Consider the following 26,127-nt stretch of genomic DNA (forward strand, 5'->3'; position numbering starts at 1 on the left):
GTGCCTTCAACCTGCAAAATTTTTGGTTCTGAAGAAATCCATTCAAAGGAAAACTCCGGTTTGTGTCAAAACCATTTGATTTGAAATAGGTCACACATCAGGCCATGATAGAATACTTACGAATTCTGAATTCTACAGTCATCAGTTTTGCAGAACAGAATGAATACCATCATAAATACATAAGAACACTGTGCTGTTGTAAATACCAAGATATAATTAAGTAAGCCTTATAGAAGTTATCTAATTTAAACACAGCTGAAGCAAGAAGTTGTTTTCCTCTACTTACATGTTCCAACTCTTACCTAATCCTTCCTCTGCAAAATTATGTAATTTTTTGCAATGTTTTTCAGGGGAATTACAGAACTAAAATGGGTAGTACCGCTTTTAAGCCAGTTTGTTCTGCATTCTTGCTATTCTAAGTGCCTGAAAATGGGAGATCCCTACCTAGACTCTGAAGACAGTACCATGAATATGAAAGCACCAGAAATAAGTGTGAAGATGAATGACATTTCCTCAACAAATTTGTTTCCATTCACCCCAGTAAATACAGCTTCCACTGAGAAACCCACAGAAATTCTGCAACAAATTCAGGCTTTGTTGTTCCTGCTGGCACATCTCTTGTCATCCTCACCACCAATACCTTAGGATTCCTTATTCACAGGCAGAAAATTAACACAGTACAAAATACAGATTAAAGAACACATTTTGCCTCTAGCCTGTTCTACATATGGCAAAGCACATGATTAGCTGCCTGTGAAGCTAAAAGACCCTTTAGATCCTTCCAAAAGATCAAAGTAGTCCATCTTCAACCATCAACTGGATGTTCAGTTATTAGTGTCAATGATTCACAGCAGACTGACCTCATCTTGGTTTTGCTAGATAAAAGGGTAAAATTTCTGTAAACCTAAACCTATGGAGAGACAAATGAAATTACAAGTTACTACAACATGGAAGCCGTCCCTCGTTATCACTGTGGTAAACAGGAGTAGCTGGATGCACATCAATCACACCTGAAACTAAATCAGACAATTACTGAAACATAAGTATATTATTATCTTCTGAAATTGTTGCCTATTTAAACTTATGAGAAGGTTTGCTTTGAGTAACTGAATCAAAGACATTCAGCATTACATTTCAAAACCTGTCCTCCCTCACTTGGAGAGCAAAAACATCTGCGAAAGTCTTTTCATGACTATTTTGCTAGTCTTTTCATAAGCGTTTCTTAATGTACTAACTTTTAAAGCACAGAATCCTTTCAGGTACAAAGAGACTCAGTCCTCTAGCCCTTGCAGTCCTGTGTCCCTCTGTGCATTACTAAAATTATCCATGAAGTCACACAATGGGCTAAAATTTTGCTTTTTACCTCTAAGGTGATACAGTTACCTTGGATTACAGCCTTTTATTCTGTTAAGTGCAAATAAGTTTGTAACACATTTTGCAAACAGGTATTAGCACTCCAGAACATCAGGTATTACATCAGGTGAAATTACAACTTAAAAAAATCCTTAGGCTTAAGGGAGTTTCAGATCAATATTGTTGGAGCAACCACTTAGTTTAGATACCTAGACTGAAATGCTTAGGACTGGCTGTAAAGAGTCCCTTGAGACTCTGTTGAGCTCCACGGAGGTTAAGACTAATATCCACTCATTTTGAAAACTGAGCTGTCGATGTGCCCTGTCAAGTACTCAGAGACACATAGACCAAAAAGAGCTATTTGTTATTAACATAAAAAAGTGAGAACACAGGTTACTCTCCATCCTGTGCTCTCACCATTCACTTATCCTAAAATACGTAAGCTTTCTTTCTTCCCTCCCTAATAGGATAAATAGCTAAATGTTACTTTAAAAAATATAATAAACTACATTTTTGAAGCATTATAGATGATAAAAGATGTTCATTTCTGATGACTTCACAGAATGCAGGCATCACTTCATAATGCTGAATAGACACCTCAGAATCAAGCTTGTTCTATAAGAATCCTTGCAAAAGTAATTCAAAGCATTTTCAGTGTCTTTCATACTAATGAATTTTCATAATTAATGCACCAAAGATGTGAAACACAGTAAAACCCACCCATAAAATTCAAGATAATCGAGGCATGACTACTGAGCCTAGATTGTTCTGACTTGTGAACAGCAATCTGGAAAGAAAGCTGACTTGCATAATCCTCTTGTTAAAAAGATACTGTGCACATACGTTGCATGAAATACCTACCTGGTAACTAGGCCATAAGATCTGGTACCACAACATCAAATATTATGTTGATATTAATTATATTGGATATTGGTGCTACATTAGCACTACAATATAACAGCACCCTCTCTCAGGTAACACTGAAGAACAGAGAAGTGCAAAAGAAATTATCCAAATGTGTAAAGGAGATGATTCAATTGGCAACTGCTTGGTATTTCCACCCAACCTGATCTTTTGGGGTGAGAAGAGTCAAAATTTGAGCACTTTTTTTGATATCCTGATTTATGACTGTTTGTACAGCACCTCAATTTTGAGCTTCAGAAACACAAATGAAATAAGCACCGCCACAACCTTGGGAAGTGAAGAAGGACATTACTTTTGTTGCAGAACAGAAATCAATTTTCTGAAGATCACTCAGGAAACCCACAACAAAGTCAAGAATAAAATACAGACTATCATTTTTACCTTTCACCTTTTTAGTACAACTCTGACCAAATGTCTTTATATGTTTTAGTAAAACCACCAATGTTGTTGGTTCTGAGCTAGTTTTAAGTCTCATTTTCTCAATAAAAAAAGTACAATTAATTAATACCAAAAAGAAATGAAATAATACAAAAATTAATCAAACCATGCAAAAGCAGTAGACTAAGGTTTCTTTCCCCAGATGAAATATTGCCCTGGTTCCTATGACAGTGTTGTTGGCACGTCTTGTATTTTGACAACAAAAATAATTTTACTAGCTAAGTATTTTAAATTGCAAAGGGAAGCAGGTAAACTAACATGCTATGAAAGAATAATTAATGTTTTCATTGCTCATTCCTTCTAACTTGCATTGTTCACTACAGCAGCTTCTTTTGCTCTGTTCAGCTGCCAATTTAAGGATTTCTTTACAGCCTATTTCAACTCAGTTCCATTTCAACTCAGGTTGTGACAGATAACATACTATGTGCACTGCAAATGGTTCTCTCCTGACACATCATACCCCAGCACACAATTCCACGTATCGATGGGATCTCTTCAGGTGTCTGTAACATAGTCTGATTCTCTGCGTGCTTGGATATTTGCAAGGCATGCTACAGCATGACAAGGCTCTGAAATAACTGGTTCTTTAAAGTGATAATTGGTACTGGAGATCAGGTTTACATGTCTTTTTTAAAAAAAATAAACAATCCCAGGGCAAACATATATACAAAGTAAAACTGGTACTCCATTTATTTGCTGGCAATACAGAATTTATGATCTATTCAGAACATCCATAAAGTCTTAGGAAAAGCAGGGTCTCATAAGGAATGAGAGCATGAACAAATAGGTTGCACAAAGCGATGAGATCTGAGAGTGTCAAACCCTAAAGTCAAATCTGTCACTGTAAAATGAGAACAATATTTACCCGCAGCTTTCACACAGATGCCACCGTCTTTAAGGAATGAATGCTCCTTACTGGTCTCTGAAGCCAAAAAAAAAGGGACTACTTATAATAGTGAGAAACAAAACTGATAGTGGTTTAAGAGCAGAAATTTTACAGCATCTTATCTACAGCTTTATTACATACATAGTATTTACTCTAATTATAATGCATAATATTTATTCTAATTATGGCATAGCACAACACAATTCATTCCCTGTAGATACTGTACCAGGCAGAAAGCAAGGAAAGCCAGAATACAGAAAGAAAGAGGTCTCAGTTCTGCAAACTGTCCTGCATGGACCTACCACAAAGCCCAGAGGACAAAATGTCATCCTGAGGATAACAGCTGCTTAGTTTAATGGTTGATAGGAATGGTTGGACTCGACGATCCGGTGGGTCTTTTCCAACCTAGTGATTCTTAGTGAATTCTGTGATTCTTAGTCAAATACAAGGATTTGCCCGCACATCAGAGAATGCACCTGCATGGCATTTCAAGAGATGCTTCAAAGCTGCCTCAAACCGACTCATCTGCCCCACGGACAGGAATCACCTGTGGTGGAAGGACACCCTCCAAACTAGATACTCTGCACATCTACACAGATGCAGCAGCTCCGCATGGTCAGGATGCAAACCACAAGCTCAATGCTTTAAAAGTCACAGAGGTTCACCAGCAAGAAATCATTGCTAAAAGACATATATTTAATGCTCACAGTATTCTTTTTAGAATCTGCTTAGTTTTAATTCTTGACAGTCACCAACCAAAATGAAAACACAGCGTTATGCATTTACTTCTATCAAGGTTTTCCCAAACAGAACTTTGCATATTTTAAGTAGTTTTAACATTGAACCTACTGAACATTAGAAAAAGATTTCTCACAGAAAGGGTCATTGGGCACTGGCAGAGGCTGCCCAGGGAGGGGGTTGAGTCACCTTCCCTGGAGGGGTTTAAGGCACAGGTGGACGATGCGCTGAGGGACAGGGTTTAGTGATTGATAGGAACGGTTGGACTCGATGACCCGATGGGTCTTTTCCAACCTGGTGATTCTATGATTCTGAGTTCTTTCTAACATTCCCCAGTGACTCAAACTTCTGCAAACAAAAAAGGGAAAATACCATAAAGCAGATTTTGATAGTTTAATTCTCCATGTCTTGCAGACAGCTCCCAGTGGATTGGTGATGTTTGACTCGGGAGCGGTTCTGCTGCGGTCAGTCGCTGCTGCACATTGTTTTCCTGCTGCGGAAAGCATTCCAGCCTCTGCTGAGGCCAGCAGGCTCCTCTCAGCGTGCTGTGTGGTCCAGGCACACAACAGATGTCCCAGGATGCAGGACTGCCACACTCACGCCTCGAGATGCTGCGAGGGCACAGCTCCCAGGCATGGTGGGTTATTCGAAGGTGGCCACAGCGTCTTCAAATCATTCAGTTCAGCAGCAAGGCCAGAACTCTCCCAATCCACCCACAATACCTGAAAGGGCTTCTCAGCCACTTCAGTCTCTCAAGCCTTTTAGATCCGTGCAGAGCCTTGCAGCCCTGGGCTGGTGCTCACAGTCACTCGCTGAGGGAAAAATACAAACATTGTGTAGAAAAAACCTAGGGAGGGACTTTGTAAAAAGACATACAGGGATAGGACTAGGGGGGATGGCTATAAACTGGAGAGGGGCAGATTTAGACTAGATATAAGGAGGAGTTTCTTCACAATGAGTGAGGCACTGGAACAGGTTGCCCAGAGAAGCAATGATTGTGCTGTGACACAGCGGGAAAGGGCTCCGATTTCGGAGACTATGGGAGATTCTCCGTTTTCCAGCACCTTGGGCCGAGAGCCATGCTCTGGTCAGGTGTCGCTGGGGAAGGGAAGGGGAAAAAACAACATCAGGACACACAAACTGGCACAACACGGCAAACCCCAACTACGCGGCATCCACTGCAGCAACACTTGACCTCCAAGGACTGACTCGTGCCTAGATCACCCTTCCCACCCAGCTCTCCCCACCGTGACCCTCACTGAATGACCCTAGTTAGAAAGGACCCACAAGGACCACAGAATCATAAAATGGCTTGGGTTGGAAGGGACCTTGGAGATCATTAGTTCCAACTCCCCTGCCACGGGCAGGGGCACCTCCCACGGCATCCGGGGCACCGACGGATTCCCCGGGCAGCCGGCCCCGGGCACACCCGGCCCCGCACAGGCCAAACCCCCGGCCCCGCCCCGGAGCCGCCTCTCCCTGGGCGGTGCTGGGGGCGCGGCGGCCGCGGGAGCCGAGGAGGGAGGCTGCGCTCCGGCCGGCGGCAGCTGCGCGTTGGCTTCTTTCAGAGAATCAGAGGTTCGTTTGGGTTGGAGGGGATCTTAAAGCCCATCCAGCTCCACCCCCTGCCCTGGGCAGGGACACCTCCCACTGGACCAGGCCGCCCAAGCCCCATCCAGCCTGGCCTGGAACGCCGCCAGGGATGGGGCAGCCACAGCTCCCCTGGGCAGCCTGGGCCAGGGCCTCCCCACCCTCATGGTGAAGAAATTCCCCATGTCCGGCAGGTCGAGGGAGGGGATTCTGCCCCTCTGTTCCTCTCCCGTGAGACCTCATCTGCAGTATTGTGTCCAGCTCTGGAATCCTCAGCATAAGAAGGAGATGGAGCTGCTGGAGCGGGTCCAGAGGAGGCTGCAAAGATGATCGGGAGGGCTGGAGCACCTCCCGTGCGAGGACAGGCTGAGAGAGTTTGGGTTGTTCAGCCTGGAGAAGAGAAGGCTCCAGGGAGACTTTATAGTGACCTTCCAGTGCCTGAAGGGGCTATGATAAAGCTGGGGAGGGGCTGTTCACAAAGGCTTGTGGTGATAGGGCGAGGGGCAATGGGTATAAAATGGAGAGGGGCAGATTTAGGCTGGATATAAGGAGGAATTTCTTTACCATGAGAGTGGTGAGGTGCTGGCACAGTTGCCCAGGGGAGCTGTGGCTGCCCCATCCCTGGAGGTGTTCGAGGCCAGGTTGGATGGACCTTGAGCAGCCTGATCCAGTGGGAGGTGTCCCTGCCCAGGGCAGGGGGGTTGTAACTAGATGATCTTTAAGGCCCCTTCCAACCCAAACTATTCTGTGATTCTAAATCTGCCCCTCTCCAATTTGTAGCCATTGCCCCTTGTCCTTCTTTCACACCAGTCATTTTTTTCTCTCCAAGTGCACCCTCTCTCTTGAGGGACACCAGGGCAGAGGACAGTTCTGCCTTGCCAAGGAGACGGGGAAATGAGGGGCCTCAGTTAAAACACAAAATAGAACTTTGTATAACTAAACGTGTAGTGATGTTAAAGCTCCGGCTGATTTTAATGTGTATGTTTACAATGTGTTTTATAGGTCAGCTTCCTTAAATAGTGCCAAAGGAAAGAGGATGGAACCAGCACATGCTGCCAAGGACACAGTCCTCATCACAGGAGGAGGCGGGTATTTTGGCTTCCGGTTGGTGCATTAAATACTTACTATGTACAAGAACTAATCATAGAATCACAGAATGGTTTGGGTCAGAGGGACCTTAAAGATCATCCAGTTCCACCCCCCTGCCACAGGCAGCGACACCTCCCACTGCATCCTGTTGCTCAAAGACCTGTCCAACCTGACACTGAACACCTCCAGAGAGGTGGCATCCACAGCTTTCCTGAGCAACCTGTGCCAGCGTTTCACCACCTCCTTGTGAGGAAAGAGAAAATTTTGCAACAGGTTGCTGCTCGCAAGGCAACATCATCTGTAAAAGGGGGAAACTGGAGGCCTGAGATGCCTAACCCAGTTCTACCATCAAGTTCAACAGAACAAACATTCTGTTTCTAACTGTTTTAAGCAAATACGCGGTTCTGTTTCCAAATGTAAAGCATCAACTGATTTGCAGACATTTTATCTGTCAGTTCCCCTTTGTAACAGGAATTTAGACCACTGCCTTTCAGCCTGCTCTCAAGAGCAAGCCTACAGTGGTAGCGGATCATCTTTTTGACAGTACATGATGGCTTGCAAGTAGTTAATGCATGCTTAGCTATATAGATTAACTATTTCAGCTACTCTCTACACTCAAGAATGTATTTTTATGGACAGTGATTAAGGTTGTTAATAAGATACTTACGTCAGTGAAATCCATTTCCTTTCAGTGTAGATGGCTCTGCAGGCCACGTAAAGAAAAAAATCCTATTTTGAGCCCTAGACTATCTTCCAGATTACCTTCAGAGTTACAGCTGCTTGTATAGGTGAGAGATTATAGTCGTGACCAAAAAGTAAATTTCAAGCAAAGGGAAAAAATAAACTATCAGAAGATACTGATCTGACTTCTGCTTGGCTTTTTCTTCCACTGTCTCTCCCTTTGTTGTATTTCTCCCAGAAATACAACAGTTGTAGGAAAGGAAGAGAGGAATATCAGGTTTATACTGTGTCGACATCTGTGTTTATACCTGTGACTTAAAGTAAAATGTAGGTATGTGGCAAAGTATTCATACCAGCTTAGAAGCATCTCACTCATTCCTCTTCTCCATAATTTTCAAACACAATGGCAAAGACTAACCCATTGTTCTGACTGAAGTGGAATGGCACAAAAGCCATAAGATAAAACCAGTACAATTTTAAAAAATTAACTTTTGGCTACAGGTTTACATCTGAAGGTTTGCTATTGCTGATCTGTAGGGGGCAGAAGCACAGTAATAGCTGGGTTCTTCCTAAAGGCTACTGGAATCACTCCATTTATATCTGTTCTGAATTTTACTTTAAAGTACTTCTGCTTCTTTTTTCCCTCCTTTTTTTTTTTCTCCTCCAAAATATTGAGGAAGCATGAAAAATTACTTTAGTACCTGAAGTATTACAGTTGAATCTTCCCTATGTAGAATCTTCCCTATGTAGATGACTGAATATTTAAGACTCCCATCAGGAAAAAAAAAAAAAGGCAAAACACAAAATAAACTGCACAGTATTAAAAAATGTAATAGTTGTCTCTTACCTCCAGGTGAAATGTTTCATGCATCATTATGCTATGACTAGTAACATACGGTTTCTATCATGTTTTAGGTTAGGTTGTGCCATATACCAAAAGGGAGTTGATGTGATTCTCTTTGATGTCACGAAGCCATTTCCAGCCGTGCCAGATGGAATAAAGTTCCTGCAAGGGGATGTCTGTTGCCTGTCTGAAGTTGAAGAGGCTCTTATAGATGTAACCTGCGTATTCCATATTGCTTCCTATGGAATGTCTGGCAGGGAGCAGCTGAACCGAAAACTTATAGAAGACGTTAATGTGAAAGGAACAGAAAATGTCATCCAAGCCTGCAAGAGCACTGGAGTGTTGAGTCTGGTTTATACGAGCACATATAATGTCGTATTTGGAGGCCAGGTCGTAGAAAATGGAGATGAATCTCTGCCTTATCTACCTCTTCATCTTCATCCGGATCACTACTCCCGGACCAAATCTTTAGCTGAAATGAAGGTGCTGGAGGCAAACGGTGCTGAGCTTGGAAATGGGAAAGGTGTGTTAAGGACTTGTGCTCTCCGACCAGCAGGCATCTATGGGCCTGGAGAGCAAAGACATCTTCCAAGAATAGTTAGTTACCTTGAAAGGGGACTGTTTAAATTTGTATATGGAGATCCTCTTAGTTTAGTAGAATTTGTACATGTAAACAATCTAGTTCAGGCTCATATCCTTGCTTCTGAGGCCCTCAAAGCCAACAAAAAGCACATAGCTGCAGGCCAAGCCTATTTTATTTCAGATGGCAGGCCTGTAAATAACTTCGAATTTTTCCGACCATTAGTGGAAGGTTTGGGTTACCAATTCCCAACCTGCCGTCTTCCTCTCTCCCTTGTCTATTTTTTTGCATTCCTTACTGAAATAGTTCATTTTCTTGTCGGTCACATTTATAATTTTCAGCCTCTCCTCACTCGCACAGAGGTTTACAAAACTGGTGTCACGCATTATTTTAGCATGGAGAAGGCCAGAAAAGAGCTGGGGTATGAGCCTCAGCAGTACAGCCTGAATGAAGTGGTTGAGTGGTTTAGATGTCGGGGATGTGGACCAAAGCCCAGAACGTACACCATTATGCATCTTGTTAGGGATGGAGGATTGCTCTTGCTGCTGGTTGCTGTGATGGTCTCGTGGCTTCCATCTGCACTTACATTTTCACTCTGAGAGATGAAACACTGAGTATGGAGAGCAGAATTTAGTTATGATGTAGGTATTTTCTCTGAGTACTTGGTTTTGACAGACAGGTAATAGCAAAACTAATAAAAAGATGAAAATACACATTTGGGTAAATATTTGTAACAGTTTTATCCCCAAGGAACAGAACTGCTGAGTAAAAACATGTAAATTTTTATATGTGATTCCTCTTCAAAGTAAAATGATTAGATCGCTAACAAGATGAAGCCCAGTATTGCTGCAAACAGCATTTTAATTTCACGTGCAACAGCATGCTATGGTGAATGGAACAAATGTCCTTAGGCTGACCTTTCTTCTCCCTAAAGGGATTATACTCTGTATCCCTGCCCTATATTCCTGAAGAGTTTGTGCTACCTGATCCAGAGGAGAATAATCTTATTCTTTGATCACATTCCAAAACAAAATTCTTCTTTCCAGCCTGGACATATATATGCCTAACCAAGATGAACTGATAAACTGCTAGTCAATAAATAAATGCTTTTTTAAATTAATACATTCTGGTATGCTTTTCTGACCTAACTCTGGGATATCTAATGACATTTCTGGAAAATGCACAACGGTTAATCTAAGTTACAGCAAAGTGCTCAAAGCAGCACAGATCTGTAGATTTTCCTAACAGTAAAATATGCCTGTTTAAAATGAATGAGCTACCTAAAGTGTTTTCATAAATAAAACCTATGATTTTTCCCAGCATTATTGAATGGTTAAACAAATAATCCATCAAAGACATTTGGTACGTGATCACATTCACATTCTACTCTTTATAATTTAGCCTTCAACAATATTTGTTTAATACCTGACACCATTTGAATATAATTTCATCTTTGCAGTAGGATGAAAAATACCCGATACAGTGCAATTCATAATTCTGTGAATATTTAGGAAATGAAATAAGACTGTGTTAAGTACAGGTCACTATTGTCTCTAGCAGCTCCCTCATCTCTGTCAGTTTAATACAGGAAGAGATCCTGAGAAACTTCACATCAAAATGTCAAATGACAAAGTTGTTTTCCCTTAACCCATCAGCGTTGCCATTTCAGTACTTTCTGATAAAAGGACAGTCCTTCAAGAACTTCACACTTCCCTTTAAAATTTAGCTTTTCCAGTGAATATTACACATATCTTTATTTTGTCTAAGTTCCAGTTAGTTCAGTTCTGCTGAACTCTAACATGATTTAAATAAGGAAGTTAAGAGAGACAGCATTTCTACTGCATTGTTAAAGGATTCGCAGAAAACAAAATTGCCTAAATAGAGAAACCAAAACAAAAGTTCAGTGCCACCCATGTTTAGAAGATGGAGATTTTTGTAGTTAGTGCTGACTTACGACAGCATTATTTCTGGAATGTTGACTTCTTTTCCTGATAAGTTTACCTGTAAAAAAAAATCACTACTGGTCACTAGATGCTTTGTTTTGCTTGAAATCTGACTTTTCTTCTTCTTTATTCCTGTACAATATGTACACCATGAAAGAAATTAAATTTAAGGCTTAGCTTGCAGGACAGCTCAAAAGAGAACTCAACTTTCCACCTAGTCCCCATCGTAATTGCAAGTAAACTGAGGGGGCCTGGGGCAGCAGCGTTCCTGTAGGAGTGCTGCACTCCCTTATGAAGAGTTTATGTGCCTCTGACAGAGAGCTGATGGCAGAAGGGCCATTTTTCCAGAAGTCATTAATATTCATCATCCTAAGTCTGCAGAAAGAAGAAACTTTCTTTTTAATAAAACAGCAAAAAGACAGTCGTGACCTCGTGAGAGCATTGGACCGCTGTTCTCTTTCCAACAGGGCCTGTTTATCAAGTGAAAACCACTTGCTCATTTTCCCCTTTAATTTCTCTGGTTTTGACACAAAGTTATCAGAAATAGATTAAGAAGTTTCCGTGCCAGCAGAATCAATAGACAAAACCGAAATGTATGAGAAAATGCACAAGCCTGTTGCACAGAGCCATAGCATCAGTATTTCATGCTAAGTCTTGTGAGAAGATTTTTTTTAAGATATGGAACGTAACTCTTCTGCCCAGAGGAATTTCTTCTGCTATTCCTATTTTTATTAGCAAAACTCAGCAACTGCCATTCATAATTATCTCAGTGGTGGGCTTGGTGGAAAAATCTATGGAAGCGTCCTGAGCTCATGAGACTTAAACCCACACTGTTAATGCTGGCTTTGGTTAAAGCCCTGGATAGCTTTTGAGGTACAACAGAAATGGAAGATCCTGAGCAGACAAAAAACACCCCGACAAATACCAAAACTCCTGCAGAAGTTGATCTGAACACATGAACCTTTTCATTTGTCTGGAGTCAAGGACAGAACTTTTCACTGATAACAGAACAGGAGGCATTGTTTTGTCCTAACAGCTCACGATTTGCTTAAGCCTAACATACTAAATCAGGTACTTGTTAGGAGAAACAGTCATCGGTTTGGCAATGGCCACCCTAGACCACATCAGTACATACATTAATTCCCTGTCATTCAGCCCCATCTAGTAAAAAAAGCAAAGTCCTGACTACAGAAGAGGTGAAGGATACTTTACCCTTTACAAAATGAAAACAGGAAATCTGTGGCTCAAGGAGATACTCTAAAAAAAATGCTTGAAAATTAAGTATATATAAAGCCAGTCACAGCTGCTCTATTTTAAAGTACTTTTCAATAAGAATTCTTTCTCCTCCTTCCTGTTTTTTATTTGTTACTACTACTCTTGCATGCAGCACGGTGTAAATTAGTGCAATTAATTCAAGTGTTGTGTCTGATTCCCAATTTCAATCTATTACCTGTTTTCCTGAAAGTGAATTACCAGAAATGCAGCTAAAATCTGAAAAAGCAGAACTGAAAATATAGCACAGCTTCAATTTTTCCTAGTCCTCAAAATCATTTCAGGACTGATAGATGCCTCACTGTAAAGAATGATGTTGATGTTTTAAGTGAATAGTTTAAGAATCTTTGGTCAAGGTAAAACTTTGCCAGACACACAGGAACAACTTATACTTCTAATACATATATAAATATATTTATTTTAGAATCTTAAATATCATCCTTAATGTAGACCAGATTTTCATAGTGTCTTCTCCTAAGTGACCCAAACAAAATTGTCTTTCATTACTATTTATTACTAATTTACACGTTTTCAACAATACAGTGGCATATTTAATAATTTCTGACGTGATCTTCACATTAAAGTGTCCTGAACACTAATAATTTACACATATGGTAAATTCAGGTTAAATTGCAATTCAGGAGTGCACAAGTGTTAAGGGAACTACTACTTCTTTATTTCAGTCAAGTTCACGGTTCCCTATTTTGATGAAATAACAACTAAGAACATAAACTAGCAATGAATGAAACTGCACTTTAAGTTCTTTTGAAACTAATAGCTGGACATGTTCATAGGAAGCAGAAGATAAATTTGGATCGTAACGGGTTCTGAAGGTTAATTTTCATTGTATGTACTTTCTGTTTCTATTGGTGTATGTGGAATTCCAGTCTGGAACTAAGTTAACTAGTTGGACTGTACTTGGAAATGCTGACACGAGACTATATATATCATATTCATATTTTTACAAAGGGTTTGGAGAATTGAAAGATCATCTTTGGTAGCAGCTAACGTCATCTCACCATATAGGCGGTCAGTTTGAGAACTGCAACACTAAAATATTTGCAACAGAGAAACTTATAGATGCATTGGGGTGGAAGACAGTGAGAGCATAGGCAACAAAACTGCTGAATGAAGCAATCTTTTGGACTTAGAACTCATGCATACCAATATTCACAAATTCAAAGGTGATAAAGGCCATTTTGGCTCATCTAATGACCTCCTAGAAGACCTAGGCTGCAGATACCTCATGATTCCTGCTCAATATGTATAAAATTCTTACAAAAAGAGAAAAAATTGTTCCCAAGACTCCCAACAATGAAAAAAAAAAATCTCAACATAAAGACAGCACACACTCACCCAGCAGCACTTCTGCCCATGCAATTAAGGCAACCTTGTGGGCAGAAATAACGCAGATATAATTTTATGGTGAACATCAAGATTACTGTGCTTCCAAATTACTACAAACTCATCTCTGCTTTATTTAGACTTCATGGTTTGAATTGATCCAAATCTGAAGCATTTATCTACCTACCACTGAAAATGGTCAGTCAGGAGCTGCAAGTTAAACATGGTCTTTGACCTTTTCCTTCTGCCCTGTTGGTTTGCAGTCAGATGAAGTGCAATAACAACCATGTCTACGGAAACAATCAATAGTCAGTTCATCTTAAAAACATAGAAACGCCCTTCCTCCAGCCTCTAGCAGAACACACCATAACACACCAGCAGGTGACTTTTTAACAAGAACTCACTCATACTGCCTCAGACGACTCACACAATTCATTACTTCCAATGAGTGATGCTTAAAGAAGCATCTGGTATCATTCATATCACTGCTGAGATATACAAAATTATTTATTAAAAATAAGTTATTTTAAGGATTTGAAACAATTTCTATAAGAATATAACAATTTAACAGATATTGTTAACTTCAAAAAATTTATAAATGTTTTTCCTCCTCGATTATAAAATTAGCACATACATTCAACCTACTTTCATATTAAAACAGTTGCAACTGTGAAATAGTTGCTACAGAGTCTTTTCTGATAAAGAACTGAGAGGTGAAGTTTTGGAGTTAAAACACAGAATTCCAGAAACAAGAGAAGCATTAGTACACAGCCTTGCCTATTGCTTGCAAGTCAACAAAACAGTCAATGCAGTATTTTCCTTCTGAATACAGTATCATATTATACTCTAGGGAAAGTCACACTGTAAAATGAAATGCATTTTCATAAATACCAAGGGAGTGCCTCATATCTTTTGACATTACATGTGTGAAGAATGTGCACAAGACTCTTCAAAGCACTATAAAATGTGCTAATACTTAAATATCGGCACAGCAGCAGCTCAAGGAACTCCTGTGTTCATCATACAATGGCTGTCCTGTGCCCAGAATATACATACCAAGAGAAGAAGCCCGGAAAAATGGACAATTTGGTTATGTCAGCTCTGGAACTGAGCTTAAATAAAATCCTCACAAAATAAAACAAAAAACCCACCACAGCAACAGCCTCAAGCTCTAGGGTTTTATCCCTCCAAGCCCTAGCATCCTGTAATCTCCTATTTTTTGTGATCAGTCTAAATCTAGCTGGTGCTCAGCTGCCTATGAATCCTGTCCCACCTGTAGCAACAACCTCAAGACCTTCCCGACAAGCCTTTGGGCCACCTTGTCCCAAGATCAACAGTTTTCTCATAATATTAAATGGGAATCATGTAGGCTGTGAAATGAAATGCATAGCACAGGGACTGATCATATCATGAACTAACCACGTTCTGGAACACACACCAAAGGTTCTCCCCTTAAGGAACAGCAAACAGATTATCCCATTCCACCTGGATACTGCAGATAAGCCCAGCTTTATACAGTAGTCTAGGTTACAGCTCAACCTCACAAATCCACAGTTGATGTGATTTTTGTCTTTGTTTGAGGGGAGTCAGAATCCATCTAATCCTTGAGCAGGTCAATCACTACTGGGTACTGAAGAGATTTCAGGCACGAGGAAGAAATGCAAAGTATTGCCTTTAACTTTGCCCTCTTCTCCTTTTCAGCTGGGTGATTAGTAATTAATTTCTTTATCATAAAAAATTTACAGAAGCCATCACACTATGGAACACTCTTCTACAGCACTTTCATCTTTGAGACAAGACTGTCTTTAGAGAATAACTAAAACTTTAAGGGGGTTCCTGAAACCGTCATCTGTGAAGGTACAATGGCATCAATTAAGTGCCTCTTGAAACAACAGAAGTCACAGCATGGGAAGCAAGAGAAACTGCAAATTGCTGAGACCGATTCATCAGGCCACGAATCCCAAGTCCATGCAACTTTTCTGTGATCAGAAATACAGCACTATGTATGCAGTGTTTTATGCCTCAGGCAGTCACTTAAGACACAAAACTGTAACTCCTCTGTGCACATTTGAAAGTTAAAGTCAAGCATATAGACAGCAAAACTCCACCCAGGTAGAGATAAAGCAACTAGGAATTTGACAGCAATAACATAGTGCTAGCACAAAGAACCAGCAAATACAGAAATTACAACAACTGGTGTCAAATATGACACCAAAAGACTTTGGTTCTGCTCTGGCAGGAAAACACTTGCTAATATAACAAGTTTTCTCATCTGTAGCTCCATGTTCTTTGTTTGATTAAAGCTGTAAGTACAATGTACCTCTATATTTGTGCATATGATCATTATTCAGTTAGATACATTTTGTGAAAATGGTCTACATTTACAGAACACTATCATTTGACGCTATTGTCTAAGTAGGATTGCAAGATTAAAAATTGACAGTTCATTAAAGAACTCATTTCTAAGCACATTAGCAGCTGAAAGGATTTGCAAAATGATACTATACCAAAGTAAGTGCTTTTCAGAATTTGAAATATCTCTCCTTTCCACAAACAAACAGTGCTTGCGGTTGTGAACATAGGTTCACAGAGGCTATGAATATAGGTTCACACATTGTTCCTTTCTTAAACCTTAACAGAGAATTCAAGGGGAAAAACACAACTACAGTTGCAGGGGATATTTGGTTCCAACAAAATTAACATATTATCTATTTCTCAAAAACATAATAGAAAACTTTTAGCAAGAGACAATACAGTATGAGCTATCAGCTGCCCAAAATATTTTATACAGTATCATAAGTACAATCTGCTGACTTGGGTACTGTTAACATACATGACATGACAATCCTGGTGTAGAAGTGCTTTTATAGCATTTAATAAATTAAAAACTTACTACCAGTTAATCTGAAGGGGCCAAGTTGTTAAAGTGGTGTGGTTTTCATGCATGCAAATAGTTGTGAATGTCTTATCTATAGCCTGCATACACAAATACAGTAGATTATTTATACCTGTACTTCAGGTATTGATAATGACAAGTGCAGTCTATCCAACTACATGCCCTCAAATTTTAAAAATCTTGAATATGCAGAAGAGCTGGCCTGCACAGAGGGTATGCTTTGTGTAGAATATAAATTATTAGGAAGTAAAACAGTTTTTCTTGTAAGAAGAAATTATTAAGGAAACCCATCTTTCCTCCTCTTCTTCCAGTTATTCAGTCTGATGAGACCATCGTTGAATAGGATGTTCAGGATAAATTAACATCTCTTCATGAATTGCACCACAAAGCACACATCAAAGAGCGATTGCTTTAAGAGTAGAATTTGCTGTTACTGACTTTCTTCTCCTTTAATCTTTAAGGGAAAGAAAAACAAAAAGTCAAGTCTAATAGGAATTTCTCAGAGGAAAACAGTCTACCAAAGTTCACGATATGAGCGGCGACTAATGTATCAGCAACAAGCATTGCAGTTCTTTCCTCAATAAGCCAGAGTAAACCAGTGATCATAAAAAAGGGTACAAATATTTAAAGAAGAGTGTTCCTCCCATCCTATTTTGATATCTACTAAAGACTTCCTTTTGGTGCATGAGGCCTCTGTCTGTCACTCTCATACAAAGCCCAAAGGTGGCAGCTTCCCCTAAGCTTTGGATAATGTACTAACAGTTAACTGACACTTCTATGGTGTTACTACTCAAGGCTGTTTTTATCTTCTGTGGTTTGTGTATCTGTAAGCATGTTCTGTTTCCACATACCTATTATAATGTGCTAACAACACTTCCAGGGACATAACTTTGATAGTGTAGGAAGAGCAAGGTTGTTTAATTATTTGGCTGTAAATACTCCTCCTGATTTCCAGGAGGAAAGCCTGGAAGACAGGAACATAAACTCATAGGATTGCAGGTTTCTCTTCAATTACTGAAAGTGAGATTTCACTGAGCAGACATTTTACAGCATCTGCTGGCCTCTAGTGGTTTGCAGCCCAGCTTTTCTTCACTGGAGCCCCTCCCTGCCTCAGACATGCTCATTCTTTAGATGTTTGGTTTGATAATTTTGAGATTTCCTTACCATAAATCATATCTAGATAGAGTTGCCTTGGAAAGAAGAGTGATTATCAACTCACCTGCGATTGCAAGTCTCTTGATATAGATGCAGTTTGTGCTCATTCACATTGAATTCTTTTAATATAGCATCTCTGGCAGGATTCCTTAAATTTGTATGGGTGTCGTAAAGAAACAGCTGGTTATTAAGCTCCTCCTGGCGCTTTCGAAGTTGCCGACATGAGGAATAAAGCTCTTCTTCACTTTCCTTTGAAAGAATATTGGAAATCAATGTAATTTGTAAAACATACACACCCAAAGTTACGCAGAATCAACATTGGGCAATTATTTTGTTTTCCTAAACACATTCCATTAGCTTGATGTAAAATGTTTTTATAAAATACTATCGAAATCTAAACTAAAGGTGCAAATACTAACTAGTAAATAGGACCCCCAAGAGCAGCAAAAGTACTCAGGTGGTGTAAAAAGGACAGATCCTGTGTTTCTAAGGAACTACAACAATTCAATACTTACAAAGTACTCCACAAACATAAAATAATCATCATAATTCCCTTTATGACTTCAAATTACTTTAACACTTCAAAACTTTGAATGCAAAAGCTGTCTCCTTTATAGAGTTACTAGCAGGGAATAGTACTGGCAGGACTGAAGTCTTAAGTTTCACATCAGCAGCAAAAAAAGATATTCTTCTTACACAAAATGACATGCAATCGACAAATGCAATAAATCTAAACCTTTTCAGAGGCAGCATACTAATAAAAGCACCTCATTTTTGCACTCAGTTCAGATCTAAGAAAACTGACAGGTTAGTAACATACACAAGCAGCTTCAGTTGGAGCAACAAGATACTTTCCTAAACCTTTTTTCTACCAAAAAGTATTCCCAGAGCTCTCAAGTATAGGTTGAAGCATCTGAAACAGCCTCAGTGCTATGCTACTAATTAAGATTTGAAAAGCAATTTTAAAAAGTATTTTTCTTTTTAAAGGGGAAGGAAACTTGGCATTCCCAAATCACAAAAGCGAAAGCAGACTGCCAATTACCAATTTGCAGGTGTTATCATCAAGATGCATATGTACTGCTATTTGTTATTGTGAATAAATGCATCCACAAAGGTAGACTTTAAAAACCCATTTAAGAATTTCTACTTCTATCTTTAAGTTATTATATACACCATCGAGGTCAATCATAATCAGAAAATGCTTAAGAGATACACACACTTTCTGAAGCAAATAAATCAATTTTCGAGCCAATTAAACATGCTTTTAAATGTAACAACAACCTCAGTATAGTACAATTCCTACAATATCAAGAAAACTGGTTAAGTTCAGCAGAAACTGTGTAAGGCCTCACATAATAATTGACAAATGTGCATGCTTACATCTACAATATTCTTGCTTCACTATTCCACAGCCATCTGTAATTCCCCTTTATAAGTTTGTATTTCATCTCCAAGAGTACACAGATGGGTTCTGTATATAAACAGGCCTGTTATTAAATTATATCATTTTATGGAGGGTCATCATTTTAAAAAAGGGGCAGAAGAACAGATGGAGATAGCCTTGATCTTTTCTGATGCTTCTTGAATGATCTGGCAGAAGTTCTACAAGTTGATTAACTATGGCAAGTCTTGGTTTGCTGCAGACTGCCAAACAAAAGGGAAAATTTTTGGAAGTTGTCCTGCCACTGCATTACCACCCAGAGACATCAGACATTGTAAAAAAAACAGAGCTGTGCTGCATCTTCATTTGGCTTAACAAGCAGAAGGGGCTTCAAAAGTGCGAAATGTGCTCTTGTCAAAGGACTTGCTGCTAACAGATTGGGAGGCATACTGCTGATATGAACAACACTGTAAGAGATACTCCTGCCCCAGGCAAATCATGATCTGAATTTCCAAAGAGAAACCACAGCAGGAAGAATTCGCAATATACCTACAAGTTCTGTCCTTACTCAACATATCAGGCAACGGTGAGTTGCTGCCAGCTTTCTCAAAGGCAGCAAGCCAAAAAATAGCAGTTTATCTGGCCTCCTCTGTCAGACTCGTGTCCATGGAATACAAGGTAGTAAATGTTATCTTCAAAGGACATAGGTCTCTTTTGTTTACACACACACACACACACGCTCTTGGTCTCAGCTTCCAGCCTTCCCCTGCTCTCATGACTCTTTGCTAGCCAACAGAAGGTACCTACTATGGCAGCCAAACACTGTCATTACACACAGCCATTTTACATCATGTGTTACAAGGTGGCTTTGTAAAAACCTTGACAAAGGATGCCTGAAAAAGGCTGCCAGTTCATTGTGAAGAAGAATGTGACTGAATTTAGTAATTTCCATTTCGGTGTACGCATCTGCAGGCACAATCCCTCCAGAGGCATAATGACTTACAGTCAGCAGAAGCTCGTGTTTTAATCAGGAAAAATAATATATGCTGGTGTGAACTGAATGGCTGTAAAAGACTACAAATAAGGAGTTGGGACTCTTTTTTTGGTTTTCTGTGAATCTGAAAGGTACTGCAAAACACCTCGAAACACCCACTTCCCAGAAGCATCTTTAAAGTTTCATCTTAGGGCCTCTACACCAGTATATTTAAATTACATAAAATATTACTGAGACAGTGAGAGTCTGAGAATAATCCTGCTTCAAATCAACATATACAGCAGCACCTTTGTAACACCCACAAATGCTGTTCACAGATCAGTCACTTTAATGCTGGGTTTCATGAGCAAGGATGCATCATTGTTTTTTCTCCTGCACGTTTTAAAATACTAGCACTTCGATGACGAGTTCTGGAGAGACTTAAAAGAAGCAGATTAGCGCTTCTGTAGGAACTGGAACGTGTCTTCCACTGATGGATTGCTTATTTTAATGAAATACTAGGAGAAAGTACTATCATCTCTTTCTAAAGTGAATTCTTTTATGTAGGACCTTTAAAAAAGAGAGGTAATGAGGCTATGTTAGTACAATTTCATTTCACCACTACATAATCTGTCCACCCGGAGGGAGAGTAAATCAATTTGCTTTATTGGTCCTGCCCAGTACCTACAGAAGTAATGCTTGGCAACAGCACATCAGACACAGAACTGAAAGCTAAATCCTCGTTTCCTGATTTCCAAAAAGAACTGATAACACACTCTAAGCACACAAAAAAATTCCCAGTGGTTCTCACCAGAACTTGTTGCATTTCACAGTGAACCAGAAGTGAAGCCAGCTCTATATCTTCACTATATCCGTTCTTGAGAGGAACTGATCTAAAACCTGGGGTGGAGGGGAAAGATGCAATATATACAAAGGACAATTAGAAACAAGGCAAAGGGTTACCTGCAGTCACAAAAATGGTGCACATAATCCTGAGAGCTAACAGATTCTTCACTGCTCAAACACTCCACTGCTGAGAGCAGTCATATGGATGACAATTACAGGAAAGCAAAACGCAAGAATGGCAAAATTGAGAAATGCATGATTTCACATGCTCTTGAAAATCAAAGCCAGAAGCAGAGGAAAGCAGAAAACTTACTCTACAGATGTCCACATTTAAGATAATTGACTAAATAAATGCATTGATACCAAAACAGAAAAAGAATCTTCCCAAATTTTACTTGTAGTATCCTGTGGCTGAAATGGAGTGTGTGTTAAAGACAGCACAAGTTATTTTACATAATGCTTCTTTATCTCCATCAAAAACAAGAAATTTCAAGAGGGGGAGAAGATTATTTTAAATACTTACATGCTACACACCCAGTATCATAACAAACAATGGATTAAAAGAACTCAGATCAAAGGAGCACTTGTCCTTAGTCACGCTGTAGCTGCTATTGAGAGCAAAGTCACGATATGACAATGCTGAACAGCATCTTTCTGAGTTAGCCCTTTAGTACACCCACTGATCTTACCTGATTTGATTCCTTTAATGGGAAAAGTGGCATGTGCTAAGAAATTGGGATCACTGAACATATCCTCCTCATAAACAACAAACCGTAGAAATGCTAGATTTGGATCATAAATTTCAAATTTCACTTGCTCTGAACAGGGTGCCCAAACTGGATTAAGGCCATTGTCGTCTGTAATGAAAAGGAAACATTTGCAGTATGAAGCAATAATTCCACTTCATTCACATATGGGTATGTCTCCCAGGACATTTTCTGGGGATACAAAGGCCCAAAAATCCTATTTACCATCTGCCTCCTGTTGTAACCTTGCTTCAGAAGGTTTGTATTTGTTTATTTGTGGGGGAAGATAGAAGGAAACTTGGCAGGGATGGTAATCCATGAATAAAAGCTATTATTTGTATTTAAACACATAAAACCTCCCTGAACAAGTATTTGTTAAAAAAAAAAAAAAGGTAATTCATAGCTCATATTTGTAAGCCTCATGCTCCGTATCAGAGTAAAAGCATGAAAAACACTGGGAAGACCACCATACAGTGGCCCAAAGGCCAGGACATTTGCTCTCTAGAGTCTTGGTCACTTTCCATAAAAAGTTAAAATCATAATCCTCTTCTCTGAAGTACTGAAGAGCCTTGATACACTTTCTGCTCCTCATTCTGTGTTATCTTTCACTCCTGGAAACAAAGCCTTTTGTCTACTAGAGGAACACTGCTGCATCCAGAAATATTAAATGGTGAAGAGATAGACAGTCATTTATTAATGGCTGTTCTGTGTTATCTTCTTACATTCAAAATCCTGGATGCTGTTTGGCTGTGGCTGAGATATCGCCCCATTTGAGTGCCCTTAATGAAGGTCGTGTACATACAAACATGCACACAAACTCAAACAGTCACTAGGAGTGAGCTTTGATCAAACTTCTATAGTGTTGCAAGCTATAAGACTTTTCAGCCATATGCTCCCAAGCTTTCTCCAAAGGGATGCCAGTCTTAGCACCCAAGTTTAAATAAACACAGTCTGGATCTCACAGTAGCAACTCCCCATTTGGGCCAGACTTTTGGGAGCTGAATAGCACTGTTGAAGGCACTTTCAAGACAGCAATTTTTAAAAATATGCAAATGCACAAACTTATGCATATGCAAAAACACCACAGAACTAAGACTTTTTTCTATTAACAAATTGCAACAGTACTTTTTTCTCTAAAATTGATATACACTGAAGTTTCTGAAATTAACTGGTCCCGAGGAAAGCAAGAGAATAATACTGTACAACTCATCAGTCCAGAGCAACAGTTAACATGTTCCTCCCTATATAGGTTGCTGGTCAATTACTGATAACAAATTCATGGTCATCCTCTACTCATCTTATTTAAGCACACTGGAAGTATAACCTCACAACACAGAAGACTGCAAATACTCACTCACAACTGTTGTCTTGAATTTGTTATTATCATATTCAGCCCCACAAATTTCTACCTCTACAAATGGACAAGCAATGCTTCTACCGGGTTTAGGGAGATGACGAGCACCTAAAACCTGTAAAAACAACCAGAAATTATAACCACCTCCAAAGGCAACTTGGCACCATTATTTCTCTACAGAGGTTTCTTCCTACAGAACTATAGGGGTAAAAAAAAAAAAACCACATCCAGAAGAACATGCAAAAATACATTGATTTTCATTGTAAAACACTGTAGTTGACATTGGTAACACATGGTGTGCAGTTTCAGCACAGGCTTGTAACATAAGTTTTGTTATCTTTCCTCAGTCTTTATTACAAGTGTTTATTACATATCTGTTTTAAGACATTCCTGCTTCATGTTCACAGCCCTTGTTTACTTCTTCTCTAAACTGTATTGAAAACCAGTTAATGTGTTCCTGCTTTCTCAGAAAACATATTTTGCTGAGAACAGAAACAAGTTCAATTCTTGTTTGGCACCTAAAGACAACATGGCATAATTTTCAAATGATAAACCAATCTCTCCATGAAAAATGAGAATGAAATTCTGATTAAGTCACAGTGTACTAAATGTGATGAAGGAGGGCAATCAGCTTATTTTTTCTGCTTAGTTTCTATATTCCATTATAAATATCTTTCTTCCACACTGGAATATCTCTGAACTAATCAGCCTGCTGCTAACCAATCTCCAATAGGGCCTTTCTATTGAGAAGTCATTAGATCGGAAATGCATGTTAGTTCATTTGGAAATTTCACTAGCAATTATATAAAATTATCCCAGGATTGGGTTTTCAATCGGATAGCATGTGCTTCATTAGCATGACAAAGATAGATATTTCTTTTCAGGAACCAGTGGAATTAGTTAAATTCTCAAACACACTGACATTTAAAAACAGTATTTTGACAATCTGTCAGATCTTGCTCTGAAAAAATAATAGCCTTATTTTTAGTTTTATAGAGATTTATGACTTGTAAAATACATAATTTACAAAAGAGATTTACCCTCACTGTCATAATCATCTGCAATTTCCTCTTCGAGTCATTTGGCATTGGGTCATAGTCTTCATTTCGCATGCTCTCTGGCTGCAGAACATAGCCAGTGCGTCCATTAAGTGAAAACAAGGCATGGTTCAATTGCATGTATTTATCTAGGGAGAGAGTTAAACAGTCATAAAAGAAGAACCCTATTTGAATAATGCTAAGGAAATACCAGACTAATGGCTCCTCTCTGTAATTCTTTCTGGTCACCACTTTATCAGAAAGAGCTGGAAAGATAAGTTGGAAGACTCAATTCCCTTCGGTAACTGAATATGATAGGCCCTTTCTCACCAATTTTAATCCACATAAACCCATCTCCGTTCACAATTAGTTTCCTATAGATGTGTCATAGGTTGGCTGGCCCCTAACAGGAAGTTGAGTACAACCTTCCCTGGGACTGTTCATCTACCTGAAATTTACTGTAAATATCAATGCATATCACAAAGATAGCAAAGAAAAAACCTTTTCAATTTTGGGACAAGTTAGACTCAGAGACATGGCTTTTGAAGACCAATTTTGGGGGACCAGATCTATCCGGTGTCACACATTCAAAACCAAATTTCAGTTCTTGCATATCTCATCTTGCTGGGAGTACAAATAAATAGGACTGCCACAGTGACTAGAATGGCAAAGGGTCCAGAAATGGGCTTGTTTATGGTGAAATGGAAAGAGAATTAGATCACTTTTTAAAGAGAATATTACCTGGAGTTTGGAAGTTGAGAGCCACCATTTGGGAGCCACAAAGCCAGAGACGAAATGGGTCATAGTTGGATGAGTCAACCCTCTGTCCTTTAGGATAGACACGTGTCAGTCCCTTTAGGTTGTATTTCAACAACTCAACTGGCTTTTGCTTAACAATGCTCTCTGCCTTGGTTTCCACAAAAGAACGGATTTCTTTGAAATCAGGATTTTCTACACAGGACAGGGAGGAAAAAGAGTGGTTACTAAGGGAATAAAGAAGTCAATGTTTATACTGCATTTCTACTAATGCTTTGTTTTACTTTGACCTTTAATACAATAATTGGCACAGTTTTCATGCAGACACAGCAAAGTGGTTGAGCATCAAGTCTGAAAGTTAAAATTACTCTACTGCCACATGTTTTGCAGCAGGGCAGAGAGGAGTCTATAGTAATTTTCTCATCTCATCATTGCTAATACTGCACTTCTGACCACTAGACCACATATTCAAATGCCAGGGTTAGCCACTGCTTCAAACATTGACTTTAATTACAATGTCTGAACCACACTGATATCTTATTAAAAATGTTTGCAAAGAAACTTAAGGAAGAAGGGCGCATTTTCCAGCTTCTCCAGAAGCAATGACAAAATATTGGAATAAGTAGTACATACTTCAGTGTCGGATTCCACACCTGCACTTACATAGGCCCTAGATCTCACTTACATTATGGAGCCACTCCAATAGCTGATGTATGTGGCAAATGGATTCTTGCAGTAAAGACATAATGCACAACAAATCCATTTTGAATGTTTTTACAAACATATCACAAGTGTTTGGTCAGAGTTTTTGATCTCAAATCAGTCAAATTAACACGTAACTAGAGAGCCACCCCTTGAAAGACACCTACGAGAGAATGTCTCTAGTTAACTAGCTAGAAATTTGTGACAGTTTTTTTGCAGCAGTTGAATAGCATCAAGTTCCCTAGTGTACAATTTCAGAGGGCCACTGAAAACTGCATGGGTGAGGCAGAACTTTGTTTTCCAGTACAGAAGGAATAGATGTTATCTTCAGTTCTAAAATTTTAACTAATGTCTCTAAAAATAGTAGAAAAAGTAGAATTCAGGTGTAATAGTAAAGGAAATACCTAAATCGTCCTTGGTTTTGCTTGTTGGCTTGCAGTAGATTACCAGATCAGACAATTCAATAGCAATCAACTGATTCTTTTCCCAGTATTTCCTCCTGTTCTCCTGTAAAACATAACAAAGTCTTAGATTACAGATGCAGTTGGTATTATGACACAGTAACTCCAGGGTATAGCGTAATGAAATGACAAAGTTGA

At 39.3% G+C, this 26,127-nt stretch overlaps 2 protein-coding genes across 2 annotated transcripts in view; one reads left to right on the top strand and one right to left on the bottom strand.

Annotated features, from left to right (window-relative positions):
* Window positions 1-6,905: 6,905 nt before the first annotated feature.
* On the top strand, window positions 6,906-10,382 carry SDR42E1 (short chain dehydrogenase/reductase family 42E, member 1). Its single transcript, XM_069868142.1, has 2 exons — window positions 6,906-7,033; window positions 8,615-10,382. Exons 1-2 carry the CDS (start codon window positions 6,966-6,968, stop codon window positions 9,720-9,722), a joined length of 1,176 nt encoding a protein of 391 aa, XP_069724243.1. The 5' UTR covers window positions 6,906-6,965; the 3' UTR covers window positions 9,723-10,382.
* A 2,106-nt stretch (window positions 10,383-12,488) lies between these two features.
* Window positions 12,489-26,127, bottom strand: part of PLCG2 (phospholipase C gamma 2) — a 51,572-nt gene continuing 37,933 nt past the window's right edge. The window contains exons 25-32 of the mRNA XM_069868614.1: window positions 25,933-26,035; window positions 24,812-25,021; window positions 24,074-24,219; window positions 23,034-23,148; window positions 21,623-21,790; window positions 20,899-20,987; window positions 17,798-17,982; window positions 12,489-17,032 (exon numbers count right to left, since the gene is read on the bottom strand). Of these exons, the coding sequence (XP_069724715.1) occupies window positions 16,990-17,032; window positions 17,798-17,982; window positions 20,899-20,987; window positions 21,623-21,790; window positions 23,034-23,148; window positions 24,074-24,219; window positions 24,812-25,021; window positions 25,933-26,035 (1,059 nt within the window). The 3' untranslated portion in view covers window positions 12,489-16,989. The remainder of the gene's footprint in view (window positions 17,033-17,797; window positions 17,983-20,898; window positions 20,988-21,622; window positions 21,791-23,033; window positions 23,149-24,073; window positions 24,220-24,811; window positions 25,022-25,932; window positions 26,036-26,127) is intronic.

Source organism: Phaenicophaeus curvirostris, chromosome 14, assembly GCF_032191515.1.
Source record: "Phaenicophaeus curvirostris isolate KB17595 chromosome 14, BPBGC_Pcur_1.0, whole genome shotgun sequence".
NCBI classification, from domain to species: domain Eukaryota; kingdom Metazoa; phylum Chordata; class Aves; order Cuculiformes; family Cuculidae; genus Phaenicophaeus; species Phaenicophaeus curvirostris.

What these genes read in the sequence shown, in the direction of transcription:
- SDR42E1 (XM_069868142.1), top strand. Translation starts at nt 6,966, where the DNA reads ATGGAACCAGCACATGCTGCCAAGGACACAGTCCTCATCACAGGAGGA. An exon ending in GGCGGGTATTTTGGCTTCCG is followed by an intron (nt 7,034 to 8,614) that starts GTTGGTGCATTA and finishes ATCATGTTTTAG; the next exon opens with GTTAGGTTGTGCCATATACC.